Source organism: Aphelocoma coerulescens, chromosome 6 (assembly GCF_041296385.1).
Source record: "Aphelocoma coerulescens isolate FSJ_1873_10779 chromosome 6, UR_Acoe_1.0, whole genome shotgun sequence".
Taxonomy (NCBI): domain Eukaryota; kingdom Metazoa; phylum Chordata; class Aves; order Passeriformes; family Corvidae; genus Aphelocoma; species Aphelocoma coerulescens.
The window spans coordinates 32,765,553-32,789,870 of NC_091020.1; the positions used below are offsets into that span (position 1 = coordinate 32,765,553).

The 24,318-nt window shown below is 42.8% G+C and overlaps 1 protein-coding gene across 2 annotated transcripts in view; it reads left to right on the top strand.

Moving 5' to 3' along the window:
• The window catches only part of HTRA1 (HtrA serine peptidase 1), a 31,625-nt gene extending 10,284 nt beyond the window's left edge, over positions 1-21,341 (top strand). Inside the window, exons 2-9 of one of the 2 annotated variants that reach the window (XM_069020188.1) lie at positions 4,484-4,583; positions 4,917-5,121; positions 14,256-14,450; positions 15,157-15,189; positions 16,333-16,447; positions 16,664-16,721; positions 18,132-18,218; positions 20,636-21,341. In XM_069020188.1, coding sequence (XP_068876289.1) covers positions 4,484-4,583; positions 4,917-5,121; positions 14,256-14,450; positions 15,157-15,189; positions 16,333-16,447; positions 16,664-16,721; positions 18,132-18,218; positions 20,636-20,804 — 962 coding nt within the window. In that variant the 3' untranslated portion in view covers positions 20,805-21,341. Of the gene's footprint in view, positions 1-4,483; positions 4,584-4,916; positions 5,122-14,255; positions 14,451-15,156; positions 15,190-16,332; positions 16,448-16,663; positions 16,722-18,122; positions 18,219-20,635 lie in introns of both variants that reach the window. The other variant, XM_069020187.1, reaches the window with a different exon arrangement.
• The last annotated feature ends 2,977 nt before the right edge of the window (positions 21,342-24,318 follow it).

Consider the following 24,318-nt stretch of genomic DNA (forward strand, 5'->3'; position numbering starts at 1 on the left):
CAAACAGCAGCGGCTGGAGTTTTATTTGGGAGGGTGGAAGTTCTCCAAGCAAAACTTGGTTTGTGGTTTGTGTCAGTAGTCACCGGTTCTGGCAGCCCAGAGGTTTCGTGAGTGCTGGAGCTCTTTTGGTTTCGTTCTGCAGAGCATCCCAAACCCAAGCTGTGCTTTCAAACCCTTGTGCGTGTCTAAACATATTGTTGAGCAAGTGGTGAGTGCCAGAGGAAATAATCACCTATTTTCAGCAGCCTGGGTAGTTTAATATCTTTAGTTACCCCATAAACTGCAGCCCTTCTGTCAGGGTGTAAGGGGGAGGCTTGCTGGGGTGTACCTTTTTCCCTGTCACTGGGTCTAAAAGTCCCATTGGATGGGATAACTGTGTTGGTCCTAACTTCAGTCAGTGGGAAGGTCCTGATGAAGGAGAGCAAAACCCCCTTTTTTTAAAAGGGGAAAACAGGTGAAAACGGGATGGGGAAAAGCCCCATGTCTGACTGAGATGTGCCCAAAGCTTTGTTTGAAGACCTGATCTCTTCCCTACACCAAGAGAAGTCCAGAGCAGCAGACACAGCTCTCCCAGCTGAAGGGGAGAGGTTACTTTGGTGTGATTTCTATCTCCACAGCATCTCTTCAGTTTAGTTCAAAATAACCACCAAAAGCAGCATGTGTGAGCTGTGAGCATCATTGCATCGATGCCACTTTGAGTAATGACCTAACCAGAACCCAGATCTTAATTTGCTTTTTGGCTCCTCTTTATGAAACCAAATTACTTCAGTTGTTTACAGCTGGGTGTGCTTTTTCTCATGGCTTGGTGCTCTGTCTTGCTCTCCTAGTCTGTTTACTGATTATTAGCCCTGTTAATGCCAGTTGGCAGAGATTTGCCTTTTCATTTCAGGGCTGGCAGCCAGCACACCTTTGAAGTTCTTGAAGAATTAGTTGCCTTGGGAATTCTTCATGCTATAACCTATTTGTATTTTTCTTTTTTTTGCTCATTAACTGAATTCACAACAATCATCTTTATAATGTCATTAATAAAGGTTTCTTAGCCGTGCTCATGGGCATTTAGGGCATTGTGCAATAGTTCAATAAAAACGTTACAAAACACAATAATCACAGCATATAAATAGAAAGACAAGCAGTCTGGGAAGATCTGAACGTCAGAGCCTGAAGGTATTTAGGAGCTAGAGCTTTATTCAGGCCCAACTCTCAATGATTTAAAAACAAACCAAAACAACACCACCCCCACCAAAAAAAAATCCCCCCAAACCAAAAACCAAAACATTTTTTCTGCTAAGCCCCTGAGCTGTTGGTACAGCTGGAAAATAAATGTTTAAGAGAGAAGAGGAAAGTGTACCTGGTGAAGTTCTCAGTTTCACTGCTGTCTTCTACAGTGGCTGGTGATGGCTGGAAACTGCCCTGTGGTGGTTGAGGAATGAGCATCTTCTCATATTAAATTTGTAATATTGGTGGGTTTATGGCCATTTAGGCTTCCACGGAGTAGTTTGTGCCTAGGTTCAAACCTTATATAAAATTTCACACGTGTGGTTTCTTGTAGGAAAGATCAGTGCACCTCTCAGCCCCCAGTGTGTGGCTCAGTAATCCCAAAGAGCAATTAGCTGTGGGGATCATTAAGTATGTGAATAATATGCAAATGATATGCATGCTTATTTTGGTCTCGTTTTTTACCCCTGCCCCCATTACTCTTTATCTCAATGACAGAAGAAATTTTCAATATATTGATATTTCTACTACAGCCTTCAGGTTTTATATCGATGGTAAAGACCAGCTCACAGGAATTATTTTCGTTAACATTCATCAATGAATTCACCAGAATTAGTGCTTTGACTCTTGTTTATTTGCTTTTAAAAGGTATGTTTTCCATTTAAATGGGCAGTGGTTCAAGAGCTGTTGCAAAACTGTGTTACACAATGCAGGAATTCCTAATACATAAGCAATAGGCAGGCGTGGCCAGCTGCTGTGAGCTTTTTGGGTCAGTATGCCATGAATTAGTATTTATTATCTAACTTTTCCAAAGTAGGAAATTCTGAAGCTTTTTTTTTCACTCCACAGTTTAGTTTGGGACTGCATGAGGAGGTGGATTACGTACAAAATACTGTTGCCTCTGAAATCCTGGCTTTTGTAGGCTCCAGCTCCAAGGGAAGGCAGCTCTGAGGTGAAGTATTAGCAGTCTCACCATGTACAGCCTGGGCATCCTTTTTCTTCTTCAATGGCTAAAAGCAAAAAAGATTGAAAGCATAAAAAAAAGGCTGTGCTTTTCCTGTGCAGTTTCCTCATCCATGGAGCTCTCTTTTTTTTTTTTTTTTCCCCCAAGGGCAGGATGTGACCTTTGGATGTCTACAGCATTGCAGTGGAGATGAAATCATTTTACAAGCAGTGATCACAAAGCATATCGGTGGATGCAGCAGTGCCCTGTGGCATTTTAGCCCAGCACCACGTTAATCCCATCTGATAATCTGTCCAAGCACCTATTTAATACAAGTGGATAATTCCAAACTGCATTTCTTATTGTAGCAGTTTTCCAAAACTGTCCCCGTTATAATTGTCAGCTTTACAACAGTGACATGACTTGTTTGATACCGAATATTTCTAGTAGGGAATAGAAATCCTTTGGTAAATTGATATTTCTCAATCAGCAAGTCCTTATGCCCCTGTGGGGTGAAAGCCCAAGGGCAACAGCTCATGTGTAAATCAGAAAGCACTGAATTACTCTTGAGGAGGACAGTAGGTGAAGACAAGAGTTTCCTGATCAATGTTGCTGCTTCATAAAGCAGATAAATATTTCCTGAACCGCACAGCGGATTTCGGGGTAACTGCTGTGGCTGCTGCTTGTGACTGGCTGCATTTAAAAGCCCTTGAGATGTTTCACAGGGTGTAAATAACAAAAAAGCCTGTGCTTGAGTGACAGATAATGTTTGGGTGGAGCATGTACCCCTCTCATGAGGGCATTGGGAAATCACCTGGAACATGTTTGCCCCTGAATCAAACTTGTCTGGCTAGTGTTAAAAGCAGTGGCATTTTGTTCCCAAAACATTATTGCTTTCAGTGTGTACTTAAAAGTTTGAATGGTTTTCCACTCTGGTTTTTCCAATAGCAGAGGGCATTCAGGGTTTCAGTATTGGGATGGTTTTATGCATAGTCCTTGGTCTCCTGTGATTCTGCAAATAAACTGTCCTCTTACAGTGTCAAAGGCACTTACAGCATCCACAAGCTGCTTATTGCTTTAATCTCTGCACGGATTTAGAAGCCAAATGGCAGAGATGGATGGGAGCAGCACAACACATTAATACTCCTGAAAGTCTGTTGCAGGCTTGGCTTGTGCCTGTATAACATGAGATGGATGCACCAAATATAACTGCAATGAGAACAAAGGGTGTTTCTTGCCTCTAAAGGAGCACAAAATAGCTCTTTGGGGTGTTCCCAAATTGCCTAGCTGCTCCCAGTTTTATAACGGAGTGTTTTGGCCCTGAACTGCTTCAGAAGGAGAAGCTGTGCCAGAATTGTGAGTTTTTCCCAGAGATTTTTAGACATCTCTTGGTGCAGACAGGTTTTCTGTTGGCTACAATAAGAGTTGGGTATCCAGTTGCTTTTGAAAATCCCACTGGTCCTGTTGAATACTCAGTGAGCATGAGCTTTTGTTACACACTGCCCAGCAATGCAGAGCTTTGTGGTCCCATTGTCCTCCTGTGCTGTGTTACATCTATTTTATAGCCCTGGGGGTGGCTCGATAACTCCAAAGCAGGGTGGGATCCACCCCTCCATGGAGCTGATGGACCTCAGGGTGCATCAGTGGAAAGGATGCCTTGAGTGTGGCTGTGTGGAGTTGTGGAAGGTGCTTCCACGTGTGGGTGCCAGGCAGAGGCTGCTGGGTCAAGCAGTGTGGGGACACTGGTGGGAGAGGAAGCCCAACCTTGTAGCAGAGTTAAACTTTCTCAGCAGCTGCTGAGGGCTTGCACTGGGGTCAGGACCTCGGTGTCCTCGGCATTTTACAAATGCAGCAGCCTGAGACTTCAAAAACCTCCAAGAAGGCGTATTTTGGCAGAGGAACAGAGCTCGTTTGTTTAATCTGAGAAGACCATACAAGCTAAGTAGACCATCCAGAAAAGGAGAGCAGCAATGGAGGCATCTGAGTACAAAATCCCTTTCACAAAGGGAGAGTGGGTAGTGCAGACAGGGAATAAACTCTGTGCTCCTCCAGTGCCTCATCCCTGGGCACCACAGTGGGATGAGCCCATGCTGCCCCATGGCACTCCAGACCAGGAGGTTTCACAGATCACTTTTCCTAAGGATAAATCACTCTGCCTCTGTGCAGAGAGGCAGGAGGGAAATCTAGGGCCAGGGGTCATGCTGCAGATGACTTTTGAGGAAGGGAAAGATACCCACTCAGAGCTTTTTTTAATTCAGGTGTTTTGCAATGACCCTTCTGCAGTCACTTGAAGAACTCATGACATGTTCTCTGTTTCTATTTCAGGACAAGAACATCCGAACAGCCTGAGGCACAAATACAACTTTATTGCAGATGTGGTGGAGAAGATCGCCCCTGCTGTGGTTCACATTGAATTATTTCGCAAGTAAACAAGATGCCCAGTCTTGATATTTTTTTTTTTTTATGTTCTTGAATACAGCTGCCAGCATGCCAGAAATGTTGATTGATGCTATGAAATAGCAAAGAGGTTTTGAGATAATAAATATTTGTCATGCTTAAGAATTAAGGATAATTTAAGAGTCATGGAAAAAAAAAATTAGTTAAACTAATGGATGTGCTTTATCTTAATGAGAGTAACAGCAGATAGCTTAAAACATTAAAACTCACCAAACTCCTTTTGGCTGTGTGTTATTTGGAGTGATTTGTGACCTTTCAGCTTTTTTGCAGCAATAAGTGTTTTATTTCCCTTGCCTTTTAGACTTCCTTTTTCCAAGAGGGAGGTTCCTGTTGCCAGTGGTTCGGGGTTCATTGTCTCTGAAGATGGGCTGATAGTGACCAACGCCCACGTGGTCACCAACAAGAACCGGGTGAAGGTGGAGCTGAAGAATGGGGAGACTTACGAGGCTAAAATTAAAGACGTTGATGAAAAATCAGACATTGCACTAATTAAAATAGATTCTCAGGTGAGTTGTTAAAGCAAGACACATTTTGTTCCTCTAGTTTAACATCCTCCTTTCCAAAAACTGCTGCTGATTTTCAGGTTTGAAGGAAAAACAATGGGTTTGCTGGGCTGGGTTGTGGAGAATATATGAACTAGGTGGATACACATATTTAAAAGCCAAGTTTGTGGGTGGTAGTGGTTAATTTTGTCATCTCTCAGTGTAGTGAAAGTATTACATAGCACTTCTTTATGCATCTTCAAAATAAAAAGCAACAGCCCAGTTTGCTGGCTGGTTTGCACACACTTTGTCTGATAACTCTTACCTCAGAGAAGAAATGGGGGTGCTTTGGTTGTGCTAGTCTGTCTTGAGTGCCTCTATTGAAGTCACAAATTGCTTTTAGAGGATACATTTGTCCCTCACGGATGTAGATACTAAAATGGAAAATAATCTTGGGGAGCATCTTGGAACATGGAAATTAAGCCAGCTTGGCAAGATGTGCTTACACTGCAAGTGGTTTTCTGAGCAGCTTCCCATCCATACTCTTCCTCCATATCAAATGTTCCTCTGTCAGCGTTATTGTGCCTCCTGCCACAGCAGAACAGCTGTCAGGAGGTTCTGCACATGTAGCAAGTGGAATATTGTGTGGAAATGCTGCGTAATGGAGATGCAATGAGCTGAATGTGGCTCTTTGGGGTGCTGCTCCTGTTGGCTCCCCTCATTTGGTCTGTCAGTTAATGACCTCCAAGTTTAATGGGCAAGAACATTTCATTTGAAACACATGACTCAAAAATCTTGCAGTGCTGTTTTAGTCCAGGCCTATTCCCCAGCGAGGTCAGAAGTGTTTGTGCCAGAGTTCATGACTAAGTCAGATGCCTAACGCAGAACTCTTGGATGACCCGAGATATGAAGTGCTCCTGCTGCTCCCTTGCCACCTTTATAATTTAAAAGCCTTCCCTTTTTCTTCTGTAAAAGCTTCTTAACAGCAGCCAGGCAGAAAAACTGAACAGTACCAGTAACGTTTTTGCCATGTTGTTTTTACTCTGTTTTCATGGGGTCGCTTATTTTCTCATTTTTATCTTAAAATAAGCAAAAGCAGTAACAAAGCAAAGGGAAAGATCCCCAGGATGAGCAGTGGCAACATTAGGATGAGCAGGATGTGGCAGGGAGGGAAGGGCAGCTGGAAAAGTGCTCTGAAATCGGAAGCACAACGTGGTGGGGAGAGCAGGCACGGTGAGAAGGAGAGGACTTGGAGCAGCAGGAAGCTGAACTTCAGAGAAGGGAGGTGGCAGTCAGAGAGGAGACATTGAATTGTTGTGATGGATTGTTGTGAGGACTTAGGAAAAGAGCAGACATGGGGTTGAATGTTTCTTGATACCCTAAGGAAATGGCTCCAGGTTGCCCTGGGAAGCTGCTTGTGGGGAGGGAGAACCTGGAAGACTGGAAGCAGCTTGGAAAAAAGATAATGCAGCCAGATGAGCTGTTTGTGGTGGAAACTGCTCCACTGCTCAGCAGGGCTGGAATTGGTCTGACATGCCCTTGGAAGCATCTTATCACTGTACAACCCAGTACCTTGGGTGTTGTTCTCCTCCTGGCCTCTCCTATTGCAGCTCAGGATAATTTTGAGAAGACTTGGGGAAAATTTAATGGGATGGGAGACCCAGATTTCCAACCAGCTCTGGTAACATGGCACTGGGAAATCCCAGTCCAAGGTGAGGCCTGAGGCCCCTCTGTTCAAAGGACAGGTGTTGCTTTGCATTTGAGAATTCACACAGTATTTCATGTGTTCACAAAAAGAAGTTAAAATGGAAACACAGATGAGAAGTTGATTCTCAGACTGAACTTTTATGGGACATTTTTATATTCCCCCTCAAGTTCAGTGTTTGAGCTTTCCTTTTTGCACTGAAACACCTTGCAGTCATTCAGATGTATAAAAGACTTTTTAAAATCACACAGGTAATAATTTGTTGACTTTGAAATGTATTTGCTGGCTAAGGAAGTCAATGGAAGGGTACAAATGACCCTTTAAAAATCTGGATATGGCATGAAAACCATCCCTAAGAATTTTTCTGAAGTAAAAGGCAAAGCTCCTTAATCAGAATAAATTATTTGAAGGTGACATCAAAGATGCAGAAGGGTTTTTCTCTTCTTTTTTTGTGTGGCATGTCAAGGCAGGATCTGAAGGGTGAGGAATGCTCTGTGGTTAGGAACAGAGCTGGGCTTCTGTATGGGATCAGGCTGCCAGCTGGTATTCCTAAAGCTGTTCAGATTTTGCAGCAGCCTGAATGCTGTTTTTCTTTAAGGTGTGAACATCTGGTCAAAGACATTGCTAGAACTAATTTGGCTTTGCTGAGTGCAATAGGAAATGAAAGAGGGTGGTAAAATCTGGGCACCAGTAAGGATGAACCATTTCCCTGATTAAATTCTTCTCTGTGGAAAAACATCTTGCAGTCAATGAGGAACAGAAACCTTGGAGCAGTTGTTCCAATCCTAAAACGTGCTTGTTTTTACAGTCTATAAAAGAGAGCAACAGTGTTTCTCATGTCTGTAGTGACACAGAGCAGTTTGCTGGAGTGATGAAAGTAGGAAGTAAGATTGGAATCAATGTGGTAGCCATGAATCCAATCTAAATATCATTCCAAATGCAAGGAGGAGACCACAGCACTAAAAAGGAGCAGTGCAGTTGCAGGCAATTTGGATATGAACATGCAAAATTTATAAAAGACTTCCCTAGAAAAAATTAGATTTTGGCAGCATAGGCAGGGACTGGTGAAATAAATAATCTGTCCTGCGTGGCACGTGTGATACTGCAGTGAGTGTGAAACCCATCAAAACTATTGCACAACACTCCAAAGAGAGCAGATGCTTTTTTGCTGGCAGAGCTGGATTGTGGGATTCATCTCAAGGCAAATAACTACCTTGTTAAATCAGAATGTGTGATACAGCTGCTGAAAAATAAACACCAGGAGGAGGGCAGGAAATTTCAGGGTGGTTTAATGGACAATGTCAGGGGTAATGGGGGGCAGAATTATAAAAGAACCCAACCCAAATGGAGACTGGAAGCCCAAAGTAGTGGAAGGTGGAGATGGCTTTTGCCTGGAGACCCTTTTCACCCCTAGAAATCGAACTCTGTCCACAAAAATGATGTCTGTGGTTTGGCACTGAAAGGAGGAGCATGGTAATTGGCTTTATTTTGAGGTGTTCTTTCTACGTGCTTAAAAACCAGCCATGAGACATCACAGCTGTGTCATGGAAGACATGCCAGGTCCTGAAGATTTTTGTGCCTCAGTGTGGCCAATTCCTGGTTCTTTATCCCAGACAGGATTTGGCACTGCGTGGTGCAGCAGCGGGGGGGTTTGTGACCCATCCCTAATTTGTGGTGGCGACTCAGCCCTTCATCTGAAACCTTCAGCTTAAGGTTTCTCCTGCATCTTACTAATAAACACTTAGTCTGGCACTTTTAAATCAACAAGACCTCCTGCCCTCGTCCCTCTGGTGGTTTCCTGAGGCAATGAGCGTCTGTGTCTTTGTGGTCAGAGGGGATTTGCCTTTTTCCCCCGTGTGTACAAACTGGAGGAGGCAGGACAGCAAACTTTCCTGTTTATGCATCAATATTTTAATAGCCCACATTTTGAACAAACAAACTACTTGGATACCAGATGTAAGTGGCTTTTCTAAAATGCTATTTCACTTTGAAATCTGTCACTGGGTAATACCTTGCTTCCTCTCAAGAGCCTGAGGAAGCCTACATATTTCTTCCAGAAGCCTTCAGGACCCACAGAAATGAAATAGCTTGTAAAAAGCTTGGCTCTTAACTCCTGTTTATTCATCAGCACTGGTTTCCTGCCCTCTTCAGCTCCTAGTAGCCCTCACTGTGGGGACAGTGTGCTGGTCCAGCTTCCCATGCAGTGAAATACTCATACATCTCCAGCACTAGCATTTTTAAATTACTATTTTTATTTTATTTTATTTTAATTGTAATTTCATTTGTATTTTATTTTTAAGGCAGAGCAGCAATGTCTTGCCAGGAAATTGAAAACCTGGTGACATATCAAAACAACACTTCATCCTTTTCTTCTTTATTTTTTTTCCTGCAAGCTTCCCATGCTCCATATTTAGAAAAGGAGACTCAGTTTTGCTTTTCTAACTATAGATGAAATACTTTTGGAGGCTTGTAATGCATTCAGCTGGGGTTTTCATTTTCTTTGGCTCTCTGTCAAGCAGTTTCTAGATTGTAGATGATATCCTACATTTTCATATGCTCATGGCTGGTGTTTTTATTTTGCCATAGCATATTCTGAAAGTTGAATAATTTCATTAATCAGAACAGAAATGCAGTTCCCGGGAAAGTTACATGTTTTGCCAGAGTTACACTTACAGCTGAATTAGTGTTCCATACCAGCTTCTGTGCCTTTCCCACCTAAAAATAAAAAGCATGAAGGAGATCTGTTGCTGGTTAACACAAATTGAACTCAGAACTTTTGTCTCCTCTTCATCCGTTTATTGAACTGCAAAGTGCTTCCTGCAAATTCCTGACTTTCCATCCACAAATGAAGGGGATTACAGAACAGAGGAGGGATTTACTTGCTTTCTGTGCCAGCATAGAGACACATTCCCTTATTTCATGGATGAAAAGGTTCAAACCAAAACACCTCCTGGTTATGGCTGCCTGTCTCTTGGTTTCCATTTCTCTGTGGCAGTGGCTGTGCCTCGTGGTGGTTTTGTGCTTCCTCCTCCACTAGTTTTGGAGTTGTTTTGTCCAGATTTCATTTATTTTACCTGACTCAAGTTATGCTGCTCATGTACATCAGATGAACATCTCTGCTGACCCTGCTGAGGCTGCACCTTGAACCCTGGGGTCAGTTTGGACCCCTCACAGCAAGAAGGACATTGGAGGGGCTGGAGAGTGTCCAGGGGAGGGAACGGAGCTGGGAAGGGGCTGGAGCCCCAGGAGCGGCTGAGGGAGCTGGGAAAGGGGCTCAGGCTGGAGCAAAGGAGGCTCAGGGGGGACCTTGTGGCTCTGCACAAGTCCCTGACAGGAGGGGGCAGCCGGGGGGGTCGGGCTCTGCTCCCAGGGAACAGGGACAGGAGGAGAGGAGAGACCCAAGCTGTGCCAGGGGAGGGCAAGATTGGATAGAGGGACAAATTTCTTCATAGAAGGGCAGTGTTGAAATCCCCATTCCTGGAGGGATTTAAAAGCCATGTGGATGCAGCACTTGGGGACATGGGTTAGTGGTGGCCTTGGCAGTGCTGGGTTAATGGTTGGACTCAGTAATTGCAGAGGTCTTTTCCAACCTAAGTGTTTCCATGTTTGTATGATTCCCTCTGGCTCCTGGCTGATGCTGCTGATCTCTACCTCTCCTGCTCTCTCTTGCCACAATAGCTGTGACCTATTGTTGGATGGAGCCATTTCTTGTGGTGGTGTGCAGCACTCCATGTCGTGGGAGTTGTGTTTATCCAGGGTTTGAGTCAAATCCATATATAAAAATGTCTGAAGCCCTTTGGGATGCGAAAGGCTTAAAATATTAACCCTAATTAATGGCTCCTTCTCTGTCTGGGTGTAAACAGTGAGTCATGTGCCACTTAGGGGTTTGCATGTTTAGTCCTATTTCTGTGTGCTTGCAGAATGCCTGCCTGCAGATTTGTTTTATTGAGTAAACACGGATCCAGCAGAGCCCCAAGGCTTCATCAAAGGATGAATTAGAAAATAAGGGGTAGAAAAGACATTTTATGCTGCCCAAAGCCATGCAGTGAGTCACTGGGAGAGCTGGGTTTGGGTGCTGGGTGTTCCTGGCTCCCTGCTCGTTGTGCTGCAAGGCATGGTCCTTTGCCTGGCAGTTTTAATTAACTTCTGTGGCAAAGCTGTAGTTAAAACAGGAGAATTGTGAGTTGGAGAGGTGGTTATGTCATCCTGACGGCCATCAGACATTATGTAGAAATTGAAGAATGCACATTTATTAAGTAGAGTTATTAAGGGCCCTGAACTCACACTCATTTTACAAGGATTCCTTGGGATGAGCTTGCCAGTGGAAGGGTGTGAGGGCACAGAGAGGGTGTTCTGACATGGTCCTGGTTACAACACTGCCATAAGTGCCTCCTTGAGGACTGCAGAAGGATGTTTTTCCCACTCCATCATGGGATTTTGATAGCTTTTGTACTGGTTTCATTTCAGAATCACGTGTGCAATTTAAATAAATACTTGTTTTGGTTTTGGTATTTTTTATAATGGAAGATTTAATACTGACTGTGGCAATGTTTTGAGCTATTTTAGAGAGAATCCCCCAAATTTAAAGCCACTGCAACACATATATTCATCATAACCAATTTTTCATGGCATTGTTTTGTATATGTATAAAAATATAATAATATGAGTGCTGTCAGTGTGCTCTGCCCCACACCATGAAATCACAAGGAGCAGAGGACACGTTTTCCAAAGCTGTGTTTCATAACATGTGCAGGATGAGGCGCTTTTTGCAATGGATTTGTGTTCCTAGCGAGGGAAAGCTTAGCCAGACTTTCCAGAAGGCATGTTGAATCACAGGGGTGACCTGCAGCCAATCCATACTGCATCAGAGTTTGAGCTGAAGCCTGGCTAGTATAGGCACAGGCCTGAAAACTCAGCACAATTGGAATTGTATTAGTCAGAGATCATTCCTGTGTTTTCTCTCTGCTGCCAGATGCGATTTTGGCTTTGTGACTGTTGTTACAACTAGGAACTTTGTATAAATCTTTAACTTTGTACACAACCAGTCTTTTTTTTTTTTTTTTTTTTTTCTGTTCATGAAAAATAAAAAGTATTCTGTTTTCTTTTGCTTGTCTGTGTTTCATTTGCTGATAAATGTTCTCTTCCTCTGCAAAGTATCCATGTTCAGTGCACTGGGATACAAACAAAAGCCACTTTTTGTCTTTGTGTTGTGGTTTGGTTTTTTTTTTTTTTAAATAAGGAAAAGCAGTGCCAAAAAAGATGCTCTTCTTGACCAATGACATCTTGCAAACACGTGCTACGTAAGCTCAATAGCATCTGGTGAGAGGAGGAAGGGCCAGGGTGCTCCCTGTATCCAAACAATACCCATCTGGGGCTGTTTGTGCTGCACATGCTGCATGCTTCCCAGCACAGCTAATCGTAGCTGCCTGATTCCTGCTGTCCTGGACACATCCCTGGAGCCAGGGCTGTGGGCTGGGATCAGGGACTGTCCTGGGATGCTGCTGCTTCTCTGCAGCGCTGCAGACACGACAGGGAAAGAGCTGCTGGATCCTTCCCAGCACTGAGCCACAGCTGAGGCTGGGTTTATCTGTGGCTGTGGCACTGATAAGGGCTGTATTTTACAATTGTTATTTAATAGCAGGGCATTGCTGGTTGTGAAAACATTCCTCTGAAAGGTAGCTAGGCATGGAAATGTTTTCCTCCTTTCTGTGCTGCCTGTACTGTTGCTCTCCCAGCTCACTCTGTTGAATGAGCAGTTGGTTTAATTGTTTTCTTCCTGTCTGGAGACTGAAAGATAAGTTTCCAAAAAGAATCTTACCCTGTCTGGGAGCTGGCAATGAATTTTACTGAAACAATCTGCTCATCTGAGTAAAATTTCCCTGGTGGAATTGTAACAAAGCTGGATAAAGGATGCACAAGATCAATCTTGTTAAACATTAAAACCATAGCTTCTGTATTTGCAGCTGCATATGGTGATAACTGGTGCCATTGTTTTTCACTTTCTACTTTGAAGGCATTGTCTATCTCTTAGGGTATTTGAAATAAAACTGTAGGTGAAAAATACAAAATGATGGGCATTTGGGCTAGTTTATATTACTGGATTGTTTTCCCTAAGGGTGACTTAATGATTCAGGCTTTCAAACTGCTGGTAACAGAAGACCTCTAAATATCTAGCCATGGGTTTCCAAACTAAACACGTAATAATTTCCCTTTTTGCCAAAAAATTTAGAGTTTTGAAGTAGGTCAAGCTTGGAGGAAAGCTAGGTTCAAGTCAGCTTTGCCAAGCAAAAGATAAATGCCTCCAGACTTCTGTTTTGATTTTTGGGTTCAGTAACCTAATCCTCCAAATCCTTGAGTCAAAACTTGTATTTATTTGTGTCCAGGTTCACTGATGCTAATAGAAATATTCTAGTGACAAGATTAAATACGTAGTTAAATTACCTGGGGAGGGTCAGGATCATTTGGATAACAGATAAACCAAAAATATTTAAAAACATGTCACATCACTGTAAGGGTAAGGACTGACTTTCAAAAGTGTGAAGAAAGGGAGAAATGGCACTCAATGTGTGTTGCACAGGCAGGTGATAAACGAAGGAAAAGTATCTATTTGAAGTATGATCTGTTTCAGAACACCCTTGATTCATTGGCAAGAATGTGTGTATCCAACCTTCCCTCCCTTTTTTTATTTTTATCTGCTGTACAATGCAGTGTTTGCTGGATTTTAAGAATGTTTTAGTGGGAATGTCTTCAACTACACGATATTTAATATGTTTAGAGGTAAGACCTTAAAAGGGAGTATAACTGTATCCCCTACTCTCATAACAGAAAAATCACATAAAGTCTTTAAATCCTAACATCTCCAGAGGAAGATGTCACTGTATGTAGGAGGCAATATAATTATTTAGAAGAGAAACTTCATTTAAAAAAAGTAAGATGAAACATTAGCTGGTGTCTTGTGAGAATATAAAATGCTTTTAACTGTACACATGCATGTTTAAAACTCTTGGGCTGTTGTTTTCATGATTCTTTAGTGTTCACTCTCAAACAATATTGTACTTTTACTTCAGCAGCTGTTGGTTAATTATTTCAAGAAGTGTTGGAAATGGCTCATTTCTAGTATCATCAGATGTTTGCTTTGTACAGCAGAGCATAAATATTCCTTTAGCCATGGAATTGGTCCTGATTTAATGGGTACCTGTTGTGAAAGAAGTTCTCCTACAGTGTAGAGAGCCCACACTCCAGTGCAGATGCCCATTGGGATGTTTCAGTATCAACCACACAAAATACTCAAAGAAAACAGAGCAAGCAAAACCCCTGAGGGATAAAAGCCTCTCTCTTTTCCTCTACCCTGTGACTGCATTCATCCTTCTGTAACATTTGTTCTGCCAGAGAAGCAGCGTCTTAACATTTGAATTTTTCTTCTCTCTTTTTTTCATTCTATTTTTATTTGCAGGGTAAATTGCCAGTTCTTCTGCTTGGTCAGTCTGCAGACCTGAGGCCAGGGGAATTTGTGGTGGCAATTGGAAGTCCCTTTTCTCTTCAGAACACGGTGACCACGGGCATTGTCAGCACCACGCAGCGCGGGGGCAAGGAGCTGGGGCTCCGCAACTCCGACATGGACTACATTCAGACAGATGCCATCATCAATGTACGTCCCCTCTGAGCCTGCTGCCTCCAGCTCTCACATTTCTGCAGTAGTTGCTTGGAAAATTCCTCCTGTGATGCTGCTCTTAGGAGCAGGGAGCAAGGCTGGCTCTTCTTTTTCTCTCCATGTAAATCTGGACATCTGCGCCGCAGCAGCGCTTGGTTGTTGTTTAGAAACCCCCCAAGGAACCACACCAGGCACAATATCTGCCTTCACTTCAAAATCCTTGCAGGATTTTAGGGAGGAGGCAGTAGTCTCTGGCAAATATCTTTTCAAAACCCATCTTGTTTTCTGAAAAAGAAGCCAAGATTAGTTTAAGGATTCAAGTTTGTTTCTGCATTAAGGCAAAACAATAGTTTTTGTACTTCAAATCTTGGCCCTGTAAGAAATCTTCACTAACAGCTCCCAGAGCTGTCCTAAAATCTTCTCAGTTTCTAGTGTGGCACTAATAAAACAAAAGGAAAACCTTGGCTTTCTTAACTTACTCTGGCAAGAGAAGAAAAACTAAGCATTTGCAAAGCTCACCTAAAATGGGGAATGTTAAAGTGTAGTTTATGGGTTTGGCTGTTTAAGACTGTTCTATTGCACATATTTAATAGACAGTGGGAACAGTACTACAGAAATGTTTCAGAAAATTCTTTTATGTTTTTCTTGCAACAAATTAAGAGGTAAATATTAAAACATGTTCTTAAATTATGTTTATTTTCAGTATGGGAACTCTGGAGGACCCCTAGTAAATCTGGTAAGAGTTTCTCTAAGTTTACTTAGTGTCAAGCTTATTGCTTTTTAATTTAAAAACAAAACAAAATACCCCACCCAAACCAAGAAAAAAGCAAACTCCCCCTACCAGATATGTGATTCAGAGCTTTTGATATCTGGCTGACTACACAAAATTCACATAGTTCTTACCAATCACTTGTCTGTGTTTATGTTGGCTACAGGCTACATTTGGATTTCAATGTTTAGGATGTTTATGGTTTGCATAGTTTTGCACAAGTGTAATGTGGGTTTTTTTGCTCAAGCCTTGTAGAAAGCGTGTTTCACAGTGAGGTGTTTGCCATTGCTGTTTACCCTGCAGCTGGCAATTCTTTTCCAGTTCAATGTTTCTAAAATGTATCTACCCTTTCATTTTGAATGACACCTAAAAAATCCACATATTTTCAGGATGTTAGGCTTTATTTGCCAATATTGTAGAATGGACTGAAGCAGGTTGCAAAACTGTGAGAGCTCTCAGGTCTCCTGGGGGTATGTGGAGTCCTCAGGAGGCATGGCACAGACTGAAACTCAGAACTACTCAGAGCTTCTGCCCTGAAGGAGATCTGGCAATTTTTTTTTTGTTTCCACCCAATTCACAGCACACATTCAGTCATATTAACCTTCACTTAAAAAAAAATTGTGGCTGGATTGTTTTTATCTGGGATGAACCAGGCAAAGAAGCTGCTGAGATTTCAGAAGAGATGACAGCAGAGACGTTTTATCCAAAGCTCTGGAGTTACATTACCAGGAAAACTTTTGATTTTGGTGAACTGTCATTTTTCTTTACGTTATTATGTAACAGTGGCTCAGGAGCAGTCGGTGCCATACTTTATGTGGTGCTTGCTGAAGTAAACACAGACTGGCTGCAGAATATGTTGCTTATCTGCTGCAAGCATGAGAATTGCCGAGTTTAGATCTCTTCTGCAGCAAGATGAATAATCACCTTGATTTTCCAAAATTCCTAAGTAGTGTTTGATCAGGAGACAGAAAAAATTAGACTTAAAAAGTTTAGAAAATTAAAGACCAGCTACAAAGTGTGAATTTGTCTTTGTGACTGCTTGGAAGAAATGATCCATTTCTTTTTGAGGTGTTCCACATTTGCTAATAATGACTTTTTAAATTTCTCTAGGATGGTGAAGTGATTGGAATTAACACATTGAAAGTTACAGCAGGCATCTCGTTTGCTATCCCATCCGATAAAATAAAGAAGTTCCTAACTGAATCCCACGACAGACAAGCTAAAGGTACTGTACTTCACTGCTTTGAAAGAGGAAAACATGAGAATAACCTCATTTAGTGGGGGGCATCATTGCCCATGGCAGGGGGTTGGAACTAGATGACCTTTAAGGACCCTTCCAACCCAAACCATTCTGTGAAAACAGTGATAAACCAGAAAGCCAACGGCCTGCGAGGCTCCTTTGGTCAGAGCGACTGATCAAGACCTGTTTTCCTTTTTGTAGGAAAAGCTGTAACCAAAAAGAAATACATTGGCATACGAATGATGTCTCTAACTCCCAGGTAAGTAACCAAGGTGGCTCCTCACCTTTCTGAAGCATGGGCTCTGCATGCATTTGGATCAAGCTCGTGATGTGCAGAAGCGCCTGGGAGGTTTGAGGCAGCACCGTGTGTCTCTCTCTGTGCGGGCTGGGGACAACTCGCAGCCAGTTCTTGCCACCTTCTCCTCTGCGTCTGCTACACGGTCGAACTCTCCTCTAGACTCTTGTATGAGCTAGTTCTTAAACAACTCCTGGCTTTTTCTTCTCCTTAATGCTTCAGAAGAGAATAGCTAGTGACTGGGACTTTGTCCTGGGGTTATATCCATGTTGTTGTATGTTTTCGTGACTTAACATCAGCTACGTGCGTACTTCCACTTCTATAAAATTGTTTTCATTAAACAATTCACTTAATGTCAAATGAAGCTTTTGTGTGGACTTGCTTATTCATGCTCAAACTATAAGAGACTCATGAGCAGGTAATGCCATGTCCTGTAAAAGTAACCAGAGGCTTTCCCTTGTGCAGGATCCACAGGTAGAACAAAGCATTGAAACACACGGGGTTGGGGTTTTTTAGGTGTTGAGGGTTGAAGGAGGTGATTTTGTCCCTCTAATCTGCTCTGGGGAGACCCCAGCTGGAGCTCTGTATCCAGCTCTGGGGTCCCCAGCACAGGAAGGTCATGAACCTGCTGGAACATGTCCAGAGGAGGCCACAAACATGATCAGAGGGGTTGAGCACCTCTCCCATGAGGAAAGGCTGGGAGAATTGGGATTGTTCAGCCTGGAAAAGACAAGCTTTGGGGTGACCTAATTGTGGCCTTCCAGTACCTGAAGGGAGCCTGAAAGAAATATGGACTATTTACAAAGGGCCTGGAGTGACAGCACAAGGGGGAATGGCTTCAAACTGACAGAGAGTAGGTTTAGATGAGATATTAGGAAAAAAATCTTCCCTGTGAGGGTGGGGAGGCCCTGGCACAGGGTGCCCAGAGAAGTTGTGGCTGCCCCTGGATCCCTGGAAGTACCCAAGGCCAGGTTGGATGGGGCTTGGAGCAGCCTGGGACAGTGGAAGGTGTCCCTGCCCATGGCAGGGGTGGGACTGGATGGGCTTTAAGGTCCCTTCCAATGTAAACCATTCTGTGACTCTATGATCTACTAGGTGTAAAGTTTTGAAATGTTTTAGCTCTGACTGTCTGTTTCTATTGAAATGATTGCCTTTACCAGAAATAAACATTAAAAAGCTGTATGCATGCAAGAAGTGTAATAAGTCTTGAAATATGCATCTAAGGGTTAAAATGAATGCTGAAGCGACATATCAATGTGTAAAACATCTCAGCTCGTGGTTATTAAGTGACTTCAGTAAAAAAATGTGGGGGGGTTTTGTCCTGTCTTGACAAAATATTTTTTTTGCTATTTCTTCATTTTTCAGCAAAGCTAGAGAGCTGAAGGATCGCCATAAAGACTTCCCTGATGTTGTCTCTGGGGCCTATGTTATTGAAGTTATTCCAGAAACACCAGCTGAAGCGTAGGTTGAAGGTTTTTTTCTCTCAAAACCACTGCCACTGACTTGAGGGGGTAAAGAAGGAGACTGTTCCCTGCTTAACTGGCTTTCTTCATTATGCTAAATTAACAAAGTTACGGCCATCTGATTGCTATTATGTTGTCTGCTGGAAATGGGTTTGTGGTTTTAGTCTGGTCCCTGATGGGCAATTCTGTAACTGTGTCAGGGTATTGCAGGGAAGCCCTGTCAGCCTTCCAGGCCCAAAGGGCAGAGATTCAGGGGGTGTGAAAGCTCCCTTTTCATTTTTCTCAGCAATTGCTTCCAAGGCATCTGTTGTACCAATGCCAGTGCTGAATAAAGACCTTTGATTATTCACACTCTCCACAGCCCTGCTGGTCACTCTGCAGGAGAGTGAGCGAGAAGCTTTGGGTCCACCTTGGGGAAGATGTGTCCACCTCAGCGTTGGCCAAACCCACCAGCTCCCCTGGCAGGCCTTGGGGCTGAAATCCTCTCTTGGCAGCTGTTACTCTTCCATGTGAGAGCTTTGTCAGCAGTCACATTACTGGGAAGAGCTTTTGGGTTTGGACAACTGATTTTTTAAATTCATATTACTCAGTATTTGCTCAGAAACTGCCCTGCTGGTTGGTACCATGTCTGGCTGAAGCCTGGCAGCTGGGCTGTGGTCACTGGCACTGGTCTGGCTGGCTTTTGCTGGAGACACTTTCCTCTAGGGGTTTGCTTGATAGGAAACCGCTCAGTAATCAAGGGCAGGAAATGGGAAACCTTATTCATTTTCTGAAACTAGTGATCATTTAAGAGAAGAGTAAATCTTTGTGGCAACAAAGAGGCTTATGAGGTACCAAAGGCACGTAGGCAGAAAGCTGCTTGGGGCAGGCATACATTACCTCTTAGGAAGATTGCAAGGATGGTTGGATGGTGTCTTTTTGGCAGTTTGGATGTAAGATAAACAGTGTTAGCTGTCTAGTGTCCTCTGTGAACTATTGCTGTGCTGTGTTTGTAGATGATTCTTGTTGGCAGTGCTGGTCAGGCAGAACACTGGAGAGTGTCTGTAATGTGTAGGAATGATTTGGCTGCTCCAGTGTGGGGCTGGAATTGCTGCCTTGGTGTGCAGGTCCAGTCTGAAGGTGCAGAAAAGTCATTTTAGGAGCGTGGATAGCAGCAGAGTGGGAGAAGGACTTTAGAAAGGGAGAAGAAATGTGAGGCAATGTAACCTTTGAATGTGCAGACCTAAATCAAGGTGCTCCATCCAAAGGCTGGCCTGGCAGTTAAAATGCAGCCCATGTTGGCTCTGTCCTCCTCACTCCCAGCCCCCCTGCCCAGGGGTTTCCTTCTTCTGCTGATCTCTCCAGCACACGTTGTGTAGATGTGCTGGTGGGGCACTGGAGCAGTGCATGAACCCGTCCTGGCTTTGAGTCACACGGAGAGGCTGCATGAAAAACTATGGAATGACTTCTTCCAGGAACATGTTCTGAGCCATGCCTTCGGTAGGCAACCAGATTTGCTGCAAACATTGGCCAAGGGCATCCTGCTTGCAGGAGACACTCGTGTCAGGCTCCTTCTGTGGGTGGAAGAGGCCGATGAGTGGTCTGTGGTTTTGTGAAGGATTATGCTTGTGAAGGGCTGAATCATGTCTGATCTGTCTTGGTTAATTTTTCCATAACTGGGAGCCAGATCGTTGTGCAAGACTGGGCAAGATGTTGTGGTCTGTGGCATCCCTCACCAGCTGTTTCTTGGTGCTGGCAGCAGCTCCAGCCAGCTCGGGGAGAGACGCGGCCCCGATTCTGCCCCGTCTTGCTTTGAGTCAGGAAGGCTCAGTTTTTGAGGTCAGAAAAAGGGATTTTGGGTGCTATGGGCAGTGCCCAGAGAGGAAGGACGTGCATGATTTTTGGTGACCAAGCTGGATAGCTACATGTGTTACTCTGCTCAAGTTTAAAACATGAAGGGTATGTGAAGTGGCTGCCAGTGAGCTGCATGAGGTGAACAGGGACTGAAATTCCTCGTGTGTTAGCACACAATGCCACTCAGATTGCCTCTCTATGTATTCAGGAACAAAAGCTTGGGAAATCTCCCCTCTAAAATGAGTGTGCCTTGTTGCAATTATTTTAGAAGACAGATATCAGCACCTAGGATCTTTATTGCAGAATTAACTGCTATTTGCAGTAGCGAATTCCTTTGAAGACAGTGAAATATGGGATTCATCGAACTTGTACATCCATCAGAATCTGAGGTTTCTGCACTTTACTGTAACCTTCACTGCTTCATAAATTCTGATTGCTTTCCTCATGCCTGTTGTGTCTGCACAGCTGCTGTTGGGTGGGAAATAGAAATAATCTAGCAATCTTTTTTTCTTTTTTTTTTTCTTTTTTTTCTAAACAATAAAACTGCAATTATAATAACACGTTGCTGCTTTGTATTTTCAGTGGTGGCCTGAAGGACAACGATGTGATTATAAGCATCAATGGACAGTCGATAAGCTCAGCCAGTGATGTCAGTGACATTATTAAAAAGGACAGTACGTTGCACATGGTTGTGCGCAGGGGCAACGAAGATGTTATGTTAACAGTAGTTCCCGAAGAAATCGATCCCTAACCAGAAACATGAGCTGGATTTCATGTTTTCTTTTAACAGCAATGGACTGCTTATATCCTCTCTGTGCTGGTACAGGAAACGTTAGACTTCTGACCAACATTCTGCTTGTTCAGTGGATTAGTATTGGCCAACAGAGTAACTTTACTAGGTTTAAGGTGCAAAATCAGTGTAATTTCACATACTCCAGATGATAATTTTTTTTCCTTCTGTATTATGTATGCAATGTATTCTTTACTGGCTTTTACATCCCCCGCTTAACAAATCGACCTTTGCTTCCCTGTGTTGAGTAGATTTCCCGTTGTTTCTGCTAAGACTTAAACAAAACAAAACCCACGCACACAATGTGTGTTGTGGCATTCAGGTATTTATAGGGTAGCTGTGTTTTAACTGGAAATGCCATTGTAAAGGAGTAGTTTGGGAAACAAAGTTTGGTTTATAAACACAGAGGAATCCCAACCCGAATAACCTTCCGAGGATCCCGTGCAGGACTTTAATACTATGATATTTTCCTAGTGTTATTAAAAGAATTCAACAGTACTTCTTGTGAGTGACTCATTTTGCTTCCCCCTGTGGAGTGGTGTACTTTGAGTGGCACATCTGCCTGGGAGGATGTCCTGCTGGTCTCCTTTTAATCATCATGAATCGCATGACTTATTTTTCAGTATGTGTCTTGTATTTGTGCTTTTGTGCATCTGTTCTCCTCAGCAAGGCTGGGTTGAATTTGTCATTTTGCTTATGCCATCCAGATGTTAATGCATTTTCCTTGTTGTTTTAATTACAACTTCAGCAATGCCTGGAATCTGTTTGCCCACTGTAGAAATTGCCACATGGTGGATCACAGATCCCATTCCATTCTTGTTCTGACATTAGGATGTGTGTAACCATTTAGATCTGGCCTTAGACTCTTTGAAACAGGCCTGGTTTATTCAAATCTGGAGTGCTGGTGTGTGTATGGCCCTGGTTTTGACTCTAGGATATTGGGCATTCCTCTAACAGGCATTAATCCTCATATATGTGCTTGTGGATGCCCTTGAAGCTTGGGGGTGGTGAGTGGGTTTGTCCTGCTGTGAAGGAGAACAATCAACCACACTTAATTACAAGGTGATTACTCGTTGGGTAAACAATAGGCTCAGCAGCCTTTTCTTTCTTCTGTTGAAACATGTATCTCAGAGAATAAATCCAAGGGCTGTAGACAAGTTTTGGTGACTGTCACTCCTAAACATGTTCTTCTTTTAGAAGAAGAGTGTTTTAGTAAACATCTCCAGCTGGGTAGCTGGCAGTTTATGATTTTTAAAGAAAGGGCTGTATTCCACCCAATTAAAGCAACAAATCTGCTAGAGCTGGATTCCTGACAGTGCTCCTTCTCCTCCCAGCTGTATTTCAGTTCTGTTTCAGCCAGTTTATCCTGACTTGAGGTGCCTCTGTATCCCCAACTGCCAGTGCCTGCCCTTACTCACTTGGATCACTGTAAATTTACAGAGTGGATAACATTAATTAGTTGCAGTGCACCTTTCAGTCCAGTATTGACTCTTGACACCTCATTTCCATCTTGTGCCATGGCTGTGGTAAATCACATCTGTGAAAATCTGCCAAAACACTGCAGTGCCAAACCCTGGTAGTCTGCAATCCTTTCTGGCCCCAAAGATGCAAAGAATGATCTTGCAGAAGTGTTTTGTAGCATCTTTGCACTGCAAGTTCTTCTTGCTGATGTTGATTAATGTTCCAGCCTCCCACTGAAGTGGTGTTCTGTTTTGCAGACCATTTGTGCCCTGGGTAGCACAGAGTGGTGACACACAGCTCTCAGCAAAAATGAGTTTGAAAATCACCTGTCTTCCCTAGTACTCCACCTAACCCAACTAGCAAAAATTAAACTAAAGCCCCAAAGCCAGGAAATTGTGTTTAAACCAGAAGTTATTTTCCATCTGCCTTTTTATTTCAAAACAAGTGCTTGCACAATTTGCAGAGCTGATTGATTCTATTTGTTCCTATTCCTTGTTGTTGTGGTCTCTTAATATGCGAAGTCATTAATTTTCTTTGTGTGGGCATTAGGAAAGAGGCAAATGAAATTCTGTAAATGGTTTTCCTGGGTCACTGGGATTAGTGGAATATTTGACCAGAATTCTGGCCCTGAGCTCCATCTAGTGGGATGTCAGATGCAGCCGTTCACTTGGAGAGTGGTTTTCTGATTTACCTTTCCTTAACACATAATTAATTTCTGGGCAGTGGATTTCGGTAACCACATGAATATTATGTGCAAAATGTTTAGAATTTACTTTTGTGCTATCCAACCATGCAGCTACTCAGATGGTTTCTTACAATCAAAGTATTCTCTGAATGATTTTTAAGTTTTTGAAGCAGCGTTACTGACGAGCAAGGACATGGAGGCAAAGTTTTTCTTTAATACACTTGATTACCATGTATTTTTTGATGCATTACTGGGTTATAGATCTGGAATGGTTTTTATTCTTTGTTGCTTCAGCACACAGCTCTTTCCAAAGTGCAATTGAAAATACTTTGTACTGAATATCTTTGGCACAATTTGTATAAATATCAGTTTCCTGGAAATTTTAACAAGTGTTGGATGTTATATCAAGGAAATTGGACATTCTGGCTTGACTTTCAGTATTTTATAATGTCTGAAATGGAAACTGGAGTTGCTGTGTGTGATGCTGAGTAGATGGCTATGTGGGGCTACTCTTGGAGGTAGTTTTAAAATGCAAGTTCACTTATTCCATAAGGGAAAAGTCTTGAGCTATAAAAGAAATGGTCATGACTAACAATTGTCTGGTTTCTGTGGCTTAGATGCCAAGAAGTAAAATCCTGTCATTTCATTGCCAGAGGACTTTTTTTTTTCCTTTTCCCCTTCTTACCTAGAACTATTTTGTATTCATGTTGAGGATAGTTTTAAAACTACATCTTTCCAAATTATGGTGAGGGAGACATTTGGTAAAGCATGATTAGATGAAATACAGGTTCTTATTGTATATCAGAAAAGTACTGCAGCATTAACTGTTCTGATTCTATATAATACTGATTAAAACTGCAAACGTTCAGGAGAAATAGAGGTGATGAAGGTAGAAGTCACCAATCCAGAGCAGTGAATGATGAGTGCACTGAGTATTCAGTTGTATGTGATGGTAGGTCACTGTGTGAGTCCTTTTCAGGTCCCCTCAACCCCAAAACTGCATCTCTTGTGCAAGATGCTGGCAGGGAAGTCAGAGCTGGACCCTCTGGCCCCAGGATTTCAGCCAGTTCAGCCTCTTTGTACCATTCCTCTGTAAATATGCAATAACTTGATCAGGTAAGGATTGTTGATTGCATAAAACCACTGCTAAAACCAGTGCATATGTAAATCGACTAAATGGGCAGAGAAAGTGGGGAAAGAAACTGCAGAGCAGCTCATCAGTTTAATCTATCTGCATCTGCTGGGAAGTTTTCCTCCAATCTCAGGGTTTTGTTTAGTAGTCATGGTACTGCAGCATCTGTCCCCATAAACTTTCTGAGGAAGTGGGTA